At 54.4% G+C, this 9,413-nt stretch overlaps 3 protein-coding genes across 7 annotated transcripts; 2 read left to right on the forward strand and 1 right to left on the reverse strand.

Moving 5' to 3' along the window:
- The first annotated feature begins 281 nt into the window (after positions 1–281).
- Positions 282–2,185, forward strand: NEURL2 (neuralized E3 ubiquitin protein ligase 2). 2 transcript variants are annotated; one of them, XM_059132996.1, is made up of 2 exons: positions 282–1,023; positions 1,959–2,185. In XM_059132996.1, the coding sequence occupies exons 1-2, from the start codon at positions 282–284 to the stop codon at positions 2,105–2,107; spliced, it is 891 nt and encodes a 296-aa protein (XP_058988979.1). In that variant the 3' UTR covers positions 2,108–2,185. The 2 variants fall into 2 exon arrangements, with proteins under 2 accessions (XP_058988979.1, XP_058988981.1); XM_059132998.1 differs by having other exon boundaries at positions 1,973–2,185.
- Positions 2,186–2,907: 722 nt separating this feature from the next.
- On the reverse strand, positions 2,908–8,073 carry ZSWIM1 (zinc finger SWIM-type containing 1). Of its 4 annotated transcripts, none has more exons than XM_059132990.1 (2): positions 7,834–8,073; positions 2,908–7,026 (listed from the first exon to the last, which is right to left on the reverse strand). In XM_059132990.1, the coding sequence occupies exon 2, from the start codon at positions 6,894–6,896 to the stop codon at positions 5,526–5,528; it is 1,371 nt and encodes a 456-aa protein (XP_058988973.1). In that variant the 5' UTR covers positions 6,897–7,026; positions 7,834–8,073; the 3' UTR covers positions 2,908–5,525. The 4 variants fall into 4 exon arrangements, with proteins under 4 accessions (XP_058988973.1, XP_058988972.1, XP_058988971.1 ...); XM_059132989.1 differs by having other exon boundaries at positions 7,788–8,073; XM_059132988.1 differs by having other exon boundaries at positions 7,725–8,073.
- On the forward strand, positions 3,238–4,883 carry SPATA25 (spermatogenesis associated 25). Its single transcript, XM_059132999.1, has 2 exons — positions 3,238–3,358; positions 3,741–4,883. The coding sequence occupies exons 1-2, from the start codon at positions 3,238–3,240 to the stop codon at positions 4,370–4,372; spliced, it is 753 nt and encodes a 250-aa protein (XP_058988982.1). The 3' UTR covers positions 4,373–4,883.
- Positions 8,074–9,413: the final 1,340 nt, after the last annotated feature.

Below are 9,413 nucleotides of genomic sequence, written 5' to 3' on the forward strand. Positions count from 1 at the left end.
CGGCTTGCGTGCGGTCAGAGTCCGCAGTCCTCCCAGGTCGTGTCGCGCGCGCCAGCCATCAGATGACCCAGATGTGGGCGGCCAGGATCCCTCGGCCTCCCGGTGGGCCCCTGTCCAAGCGGGATGGCTGAGCAAGCGGCGCTAGGACCCCAGGGCAGAGCCTCGGGAAGGGCAGTCGGGGGGATGGGACGGTTACCTTACTTGGTGCCCCCGCGGTCACCCTCTGAGCACGCCTCCCAAAATAGCCCCCGGCGCCCGCTGGCCTGTCTCGTGGCCGGGAGATGGCTGCTGTCTCCGACCCCGTGGACTTGGGAGCGGCCTGGAGATCCGCGCGTCCCGAGCCCTGTCCCACCCGCTTCCACCAGGTGCACGGTGCCAACATCCGCGTGGACCTCTCCGGGACGCGGGCCACACGCGTGGAGAGTTTCGCTCACGGCGTATGCTTCAGTCGCGAGCCGCTGGCCCCGGGCCAGGTATTCCTGGTCGAGATCGAGGAGAAAGAGCTGGGCTGGTGCGGGCACCTGCGCCTCGGCCTGACCGCGCTAGACCCCGCCACTCTGGCCTCCGTGCCCGAGTTTTCGCTGCCCGACCTAGTCAGCCTCGGCCACACCTGGGTCTTCGCCATTACGCGCCATCACAACCGCGTGCCCCGGGAGGACCGCCCGGAGGCAGAGGCATTGGCCCCCAGCCACCCCCCGGCCCTCCTGGTGGAACCGTATCTGTGCATCGAGCAGTTTCGCATTCCCCGCGACCGCCTCGTGGGTCGCAGCCGGCCCGGGCTCTACAGCCACCTCTTGGATCAGCTGTATGAGCTGAACGTGCTGCCACCGACCGCGCGCCGCAGCCGCCTGGGCGTTCTTTTCTGCCCACGCCCGGACGGCACTGCCGACATGCACATCATCATCAACGGCGAGGACATGGGCCCTAGCGCCCGGGGGCTGCCAGCCGCCCAGCCTCTCTACGCAGTGGTGGACGTGTTTGCCTCCACCAAGAGCGTGCGCCTGGTCCAGCTCGAGTATGGCTGTAGGTATCCCACCCCCTGAGCAGCGACCCCTCCTGGCCCAGTGTGGGAACAGGAATTTGCTAGAATTCTCACTCCAGCTAGCAAGACTTCCGTTTGTCCAGCCTTGGTGTAGAAGTTAAGGCATCAGACTTGAAATTCTGCTTTTGCTTGGGATCTTGAACAAGTCACTGCCTGGCTCTGGGCCTCTGTTTCGCCATCTCAGCTGTGATCTATTAGGTTGCTTGCTTTGCCAGTGTTTTCTATATTAACCTAGGGCTGTATTAACCTAAACTCACACCTGGGCTGCCTTGGAAGCTGTGTGCTCTCTTATTAGACAAATGCTCCTGGATTTGGGCATACCGGTTGAAAGGCATCATAGGCTCCAGATTGTTCCTGCGATCTGGTCCTTTATAGCCTTCTTAAGCCCCCCCCCCCACACACTTTTTAAGATTTATGTATTTATTTGACAGACAGATCACAGATAGGCAAAGAGTGGGGGGAAAGCAGGTTTCCTGCTGAGCAGGGAGCCAGATGCAGGGCTTGATCCCAGGACCCTGGGATCATGACCTGAGCCGAAGGCAGAGGCTTTAACCCACCCAGGCGCCCCTAGCCTTCTTAAGCCCTTTATTTATACCTCTGATCATTTTATGAATTCAGTGAACTAGAACCCACTCTTGTGTCAGACCTGTGCTGGAATGTTGGGTGTGCACAGGTGAGTCAGGCACACTGCCTGTGCCCCCAGCAACTGCTAAGAGGGGTTCCAATAGAAACAGGGCTGCAGCATTGTGGAGGTTTTGAAAGAGGTGCTATGTCAACCACATGAACAGCCTGTGATGCAGGCTGGACCTAGAAAGCAGAAGGGACTTACCCAAGTTAATGACAAAAGGAGAACCAGGACCTAGGTCTTCTGGGTCTCAGGCTCAGATGCCCCTCCAGTTAAGTTTGCCTCTGACAGCCTTCTTTCCACAGTGCCGTCCCTGCAGACTCTCTGCCGCCTGGTCATCCAAAGGAGCGTGGTGCACCGGTTGGCCATTGATGGGCTCCACCTGCCAAAAGGACTTAAGGATTTCTGCAAGTACGAGTAAAGGCCTGCAGCGGCCCTAGAACTGGGCCACGAGCATGTCCTGGCCCCGGAGCCGGCCAGGCCTGGAAATAAACACAGCTGATGCTGACACCCATCACTGGACAGTCTCCTTGCCCTGGAAGCCCATTAGCAGCACTTGTAGAAACGTTGAGAGTCAGCAGGTCAGAGCAAGACAGGGCATTTTATTTAGTTATTTTTAAGATTTTATTTGAGAGAGAGCACATGATCAGGGGCAGAAGGAGAGGGAGAAGCAGCCTCCCCTGCTGAGCCAACGTGGGGCTCCAATCCCAGGACCCTGGGATCATGACCTGAGCCGAAGGCAGATGTTTCACTGACTGAGCCACCCAGGCACCCCTAGACAGCATTATAGACATCACCTAGACCAGCATTCCTAGTCGGGCTGCTCATTAGGGTTATCTGGGATACATTGGAGAGCTGATGCCCCAAACCCCATCTCCAGAGATTCCCATTCTGATTGTTGGAGGATTAGGCCTAGACGTTGTTCTTTTGTAAAAGCTCCCCAGAGATTCTAATGTACAGCCAGGATTGAGGAGCATTCCCCTAGAATAGAGGTCTTGACTTTGGCATATAGTATAAACACTTGAGGGACTAATACTAACTGGGTCTGACCCAGGGGTTCGGATTTAATTGGTCTGGGACAAGGCTGGGCATCAGGATTTCTGAGCGCTCCCCAAATAATTTAATGTCCATCCCAGTTTGACACCCTGGACCAGCGATTTCATTCTGCAGATGGGAAACCGAAGCCTAAAGACAGGAATGTATTCTGAAGTCACACAGCAAATGAGTGAGGGCAGAGCACTCCTTCTCATACTGCAGAGCACAAAGCACTCGCTTCTTTATTGGTATCTCTGATCATTTGCTTCCATGACAGATAATCTCATTTAATGCTCACGACTTCTGGTGAGGAAGTGAGTATCATTACTTCCATTTTACAGAGGAGAATATCAAAGAACAAAATTATCCAAGTGACTTGCCCAAGGTAGAAGTAAGAACCTAGAATGTCCTGTTCCTGGTCCAGCACTCTTTTAACCCCATACTATTGTCATATACAGGTTCTAGAACGAACAGGTCAGTGCTATGAGGTGGGTTCCAGGTGTAAAGGGGAGGGACTATGAGGTGACATTCTAGAATGGTGGAAGGGGTAGGACAGGAGGCAGAGGACTGTTCCCTCACAAACGGGGGCTTTGCGGCCGCCATGTCCTATTTCATGTCTCCACAAACTCATCAAGGTCTTCCGCCTTCCAGTCAAGGTGAGAGAGGGGCTCCCGGAACTGGAGGGGGCATCACAACTTTCCCTGAGAACTTGTTTTCCTGGCTCTGGGGAGGTGGGGGTTCTGCTGGACATTTCTGGGCTGGCCCTGGAATCAGTTCTCTGAAGAAAGCCATTCTGAAAGGTCTTGCCAGTAGCTACCTGCTCACTCATTCAATCAACAAACACTTCTCCATTACCTACTCAGTGTTGGAGACCGGGGGTGCGGATATGAGTAAAACACCTAGTTCCCAACCACTAGACAGCCCTGTTGGGCTGGTCTTAATCACTCCTGTTTCCAGTACTCTGCTTCTGTGCCCTGCCCCTCAGGGCCTCCCGAAAGACACCGAGAGTAACATTCCATCTCGTTCCTGTCTCTACAGGTGGGGCTACTTCTCCAGGCTCATCCCTTGGCCTCTATAGTCCTATAGAGCCAGTGGTGGTGGCCTCTGGTGGACTAGGCCCAGTGAGCCAGAAAGCTGAGCAGGTGGCTCCTGTTGCCCAGGCCTGGGGCCCAGCCCTGGCAGTGCCGGAAGCCAGGGGCTGCCCTGGGGGGCCTGGCTGGGAGACACTGCAGCGGAAGGATTATGGCCGATACAACCACAGATTCCCCCTCGCAAGGCAGCCGGAGAGCTTGGGCTGGGAGGATGGCTGCTCCAGAAGCAGAGCTCCCCGCCTGGGTGGCCCCAGCAGGCCTGGGCCCCTGCTGCTGTGTGGGCTGTCACCAGGGGTTCTACCGATGCCCTCTGAGGCAGGGGGGAAGGAGGCCGGCTCCCAGCCTGATATCTGCATCCTTACCCTGGCCATGATGATCGCAGGCATCCCCACCGTGCCTGTCCCAGGGCTTCGGGAAGAGGACCTGATCCGGGCGGCTCAAGCTTTCATGATGGCCCATCCGGAGCCAGAGGGGGCCGCGGAGGGGGCGCGGTGGGAGCAGGCCCGTGCCCACACAGCCTCTGGGCAAATGCCCCTCATGAGATCCAGGAGAGGCCAGCCTCCTGGCTCCTGCTTGTAGCTGGATGAAATAGCACCAGACGCACAGGGCAGCTTCTCTGTATGGTTTTTGGGCAGACAGAATTGGGAGTGCCTGTGAGACGGATGGGGATAGGGTGGTGGTATGAACCACTCTTGTCAATACAAGTCTTTCATCAGGGCCCAGACCCAGGAACTTTCTCCAGATGCCAGTAAGTCAGGAGACAGGACTTCTCAGAGTAGTAACAATGAAAATCACCTGAGATAGGGGGCCCCCCCGCTTGGAGTGGAGGCCTCTTTTGTCTTGTTTCAGGATTTGATCAAGACTGTGATACAAAGTCCTAGGCAACGTGAATTTTCCTCTTGCCTGACATTTCCCAGCCAGCTGAGGGCAAGTGATGGGACGAGTGTCAAGGAAGGAAGATGAACACTTGAGCGCCCACTGGTCATGGGCCCATTACAGGCAGGCTCTCCTTTAATCTCATCAGTGCTGGGAGGATATCCTTTTTACAGATGAACAGATCGAGCCTTTTGAGGGGGGACTTGCCTGATGTCCCAGAGCTAGTAAAAGGTACAACTAGGCCTCAAAAATCAGGCATTGAAAGAACTGGGATTTGCACGTAGTGGCAGACTCCAAAGTCTATTCTTTCCATGATATTTGCTCTGCTGTCTTCTAGAAGATACAAAATGAGACGAGGGCTGGAATAGGCAAATGTGACTTTAATGACCCCCCTGTGGGGGCCAGGGAACAAAGGCTGGGATCCACCTCCTCTCCTCTGTGGGTCAGGTGAGTCATCTAATGACTGGGGAAGCTGTTACCAAGCCCCCGCACCTGATCTCCACCCAGTATCTTATCCTAGAGCAGGGCCACCTGTTTCTAAGGCCCTTGAGCTAAGAATGGTTTTTAATCATTTGAAAAGGCTGCCAAACAAAACCAAACCAAGAATATACAACAGAGACCATGGCCAGCAAAGTCTAAAATATTTACTGCCAGGCCCTTTACAGAAAGGGTTTGCTGACTCCTGTCTTAGGAACTAGACACATTTTAGGTTAACAGGCCACGGTAGAATAGAAGACCCTTTTCTTTTCCTGGAAGGAAGGCCCACGGAAGTAGAATAGTGTGTGTGTGTGTTGTGCATGTAGGGGTGGATGTGAGCGGGTATGTGTGCATGAGCATCTCTGGGCATGGAAGGTAATCAGAGTTGGACCTGCTCATAAGGGCCGATCCAGCTGTCGGCCAGCTCCCGCAGGGTGCTGTACCTCCGTTCAAACTCCTCCTGGCTGCAGTGCTGCAAGAGCTGACCCACCTCCTCGGTGAGGAGAGCCACAGCCAAGTGCTTATCCAGCGTCTCACTCCACTTGCTGCCCAGAATGTTGTCTAGACTGGCAGCACAGCCTGCTGTCCACTGGGCGGGCAGCATGTCGGGCTGAAGCACCTGGTGGCGAGCACTGAGCATGGCCAGGATGTGGCGGCAGGGCAGGTGGAAGGCCTGGTGAAAGTAGCAGCTGCAGCTGGCAGGGGGCTGGGGCTGCACCCGATGGGTGTCCTCCAGGATCTGGATGTTCACCTTCTCCGAGCCGGAACTGACGAGGTGCACAGATTTCTGGACCACAGCAAGCTCCCCCAGACAGAGCTGGGCGGCCGGCCCCGTGCAGATGGCATTGAGGGAGTGCTGGATGCGGGCTTCTACCAGCCGCTCCACTTTGGGGCTTTCCGGGCTGACGTCTAAGGGGGCCTGACTTTTCTGGGGAGTCAGGCCCAGGCTGAAGCTTGCCTCGTCTCCTGCATTCTGCTGCATGTACCGGAGCAGAGAGGCCATGCCTTGTTCCACACAGGGGGTGGTGCCGAAGAGCTGGCTGAGGATGCGGGTGGTGACCTCCAGGCCCTGGAAGTAGCGGCTGCTCTCAGCTCGGCTTCGCCAGCGGTGCGCCAGCCAGATCCGGTCATTGAGCAGCCAGTGGGAGTGGAGCTCCGGCAGCCGGGCTGGAGGGATGCAGCTGCTCAGGAGTGTATACAGCTTCCTCAGGTTGCCAGCGGTGGCCGAGCACATTGTGCTCTGCAGGGCACTGAGGAGCACCCTTTCCACAGGCTGTTCGAGGGACAGCTGATAGAACTTGCCCTGGAGGAACTTACAGATGTGAAAGGCTGAGAGCAGGACCTCAGCTGCGGGGAACTCCATAGCAAGGGTGGGTAGTGGGAGGAAGTGCGGATCCACCAGGATGGTACAGACTCTCTCCCATGCTGGGTTAAACTTCTTGAACACCTGGAACATCTGGGCCAGGCCTTCAGCATCCTCCTTGGCTGGAATGGCGAAGTAGACTGCCCGGGCCAGATGACCCTCCAGCTGCACCCGAGGTCCATCTACCAGGAAGGTATATAGCACCTTGCCCGTTGGGTTATAGGTCCGGTGGATAAATAAGATCTCAGGGAAATGGGCAAAGACCCCTTGCATAAAGCAGCTCTGGTAGTTGAGGGTATCTAACTGAGCAGTCTTGCTAACCTGATACAGCAGCATAGGTGGGTTTGGGTCCTCAATCAGGAACTCATTCAGCATTGTCAGGGCCATGGGGGAGAGGGGAGACGTCTAGATGCCAAGGTCAAAAGACTGCTGTCCAGGACTCTCAAGGTCTCAAGCTCCAAGCAAGCTGAAGCGTGAGGCTGGGATGTAGTTCCCCGATCTTGTTCCAAAGATGCGCCTATGGAGAGGAACAGAATCTTAAGGAGACAGTAGGGGCTTAGCGCCTCAGTTATTCATCCAGATAATATTGCTTACTGTGGATCAGCACTGTTCTGGGGGAGATGCATGATAAACATGTAAACAGATAAAGATATAACAGGCAATGAAGGATGCAGAGAGCACAAAACTGGATAACAGGTAGACAGAAGAAAGGGGGAGGGAGAGAAATGTAGCTAAGGCGGGAAGGGAAGGTGTCTCTTGGTGGGGAGAGAGGACGACATTGTAGCTGAGACCTAACTGATAAGCTGGGCATGGAAAGATTCAGTTCTCAGAGATTTAAGTGGGTGTGAGGGGTGGAGGTGCATATGGCCTCCCCACCCCCCTAGATATCTTTTTAAATATTTGTTTAGCACTTTATATTTACAGATTACGGCTTGGCATCCATTCTTCCATTTGGTCCTAGTATATATATGAGAACCTAATTGCGCCCCAAATTGTATGATTCTAGGCAAGTCAGTGACTCTTCCTGAGCCTCAAGCCCTTGAACCACGCACAGGAGCTATCACATGTGCTTGGCTTCTCCTGCCTCTCCATAAACCCCTCTATTAACTGCAGTACTGTGTTTAAAAGCTTCGTCTATTTGGCCCCAAACCCGGTTACTATCCCCATTTTACAGATGAGAAATTGAGGTTCAAAGAGGTTAAGTGACTTTCCCACCATTACTCCATAAGTAGCTGGAAGCTGAGTCTTTGGTTCGGGATCCTCACTGTTTTCGAGTACCTGAGGTCCAAACACCAGAGTGGGGACGCGGCCTCTGACCTCTCACCTCTAACCCGGGTGGGAGGATGTAGGTATCAGACGTTCCCATTCGGAGTCCGGCCGGAGCCAGAAGAGAAGTCAACCTCCCACCCCTTTGGGAGCTGCGTCACGGCTGACCACCATCATCAATCGCCTCACACCTCCACCCTTCAGAATCACTCACCCACTGCCTGGCTCCGTCGCCATTTCTCCCTATTTGACCCTGCCTCTGACTCTGACTGACCTCTAGGCTCACCAACCGCGGCACCAGCTTCGCCGTGACTTGGGCCAATGGCCTGAAGAGTTCGCGTTCGGTTTGGGGGGATTAGACCAATCGTAGCCCGGCGATTTGTGGGCGGGTGCTGTTCCTAGGGTTACGAGGGGCTCGGCTGGCGGTAACCAATGAAAGCCCGAGGACACTAGCATCCACGCGAGCCTGAGCCCTGAGGCTGGACTCCGAAGCCCCGCGTCTGTAGGGGAGGCGGGGAGGGGGCAGGGAGGGGGGGGGAAGAAGACTCTGGAAGGCTGTGTTACTATGGAAACTCCTCCGAGGCCGAAAATGAAAAAGGAAAATAAATAGCAGTGCTTTATGGATTTTTCTTTCTTTTATGGTCAAATTCCAACCTCCTCCCGAAGGGTTGGGGGTGGAAAAGGGTGGCTATGGGCCTGTACTGTCTCCGGCCTGATGGGGAAACTGGGGCCCAGGTCTCAGATTCTGACTTCTCCACCAGGGGTCAGGGGCCCAGCCATAACTGTTGAGGAAATCCAGATCTCCTTATGAGAGATGAACCTTGTGTTGACTAGCCCCACCCCCTCCAGTGTTTTACAGAAGAAACAGATCCAGAATGGTCCTGTGACTTGAGGTCATGGCAGACCAGTGCAGGAGCCAAGACTGACTGCCACCTTTGACCTCGGTTCCCCTGAAGATGACATCTGGGAAAGCCGGGTAGCTCCCAGGTTTTAAGTGATTAAAACTATTAACTAGCGGGGCGCCTGGGTGGCTCAGTGGGTTAAGCCGCTGCCTTCGGCTCGGGTCATGATCTCAGGTTCCTGGGATCGAATCCCGCATCGGGCTCTCTGCTCAGCAGGGAGCCTGCTTCCTTCTCTCTCTCTCTCTCTGCCTGCCTCTCAGTGTACTTGTAGTTTCTCTCTGTCAAATAAATAAATAAAATCTTTAAAAAAAAAAAAAAAAAAAACTATTAACTAGCAACAACAGAAGCCCATACTGGGGCTTAGAACTGGAAGGAAAATGCTGTTTATATAAATCTAGAGGGTATATTGGGATTAGAACTGACCAACACTTAACTTTACAGATGAGAAGCCTGGGGTTAAAGAAATCAGAAACTTGCCCACAGTCCCCCAGCAAATATAGGCAGTGGAATCTGGGTTTAGGTTTCCCCCTGCCCCACATCTATTTGACTTCCTCCTACTAGAATTCTAGGCAGCCTGAAATCCGTGTTGAAGCCTTGATTGGTAGGAAGAGGATTAAGTTGGTGGTGGACTGCTAAGACTTTGAATTTAAGGCATCACGTGCTTTGCACTCTACAACCTCCATTACATTCCTTCCCTGTTCAGGTAGCACGCCATTTCACCTGCTTCTTTGATTTT

Source organism: Mustela lutreola, chromosome 9 (assembly GCF_030435805.1).
Source record: "Mustela lutreola isolate mMusLut2 chromosome 9, mMusLut2.pri, whole genome shotgun sequence".
In the NCBI taxonomy this organism is placed as follows: domain Eukaryota; kingdom Metazoa; phylum Chordata; class Mammalia; order Carnivora; family Mustelidae; genus Mustela; species Mustela lutreola.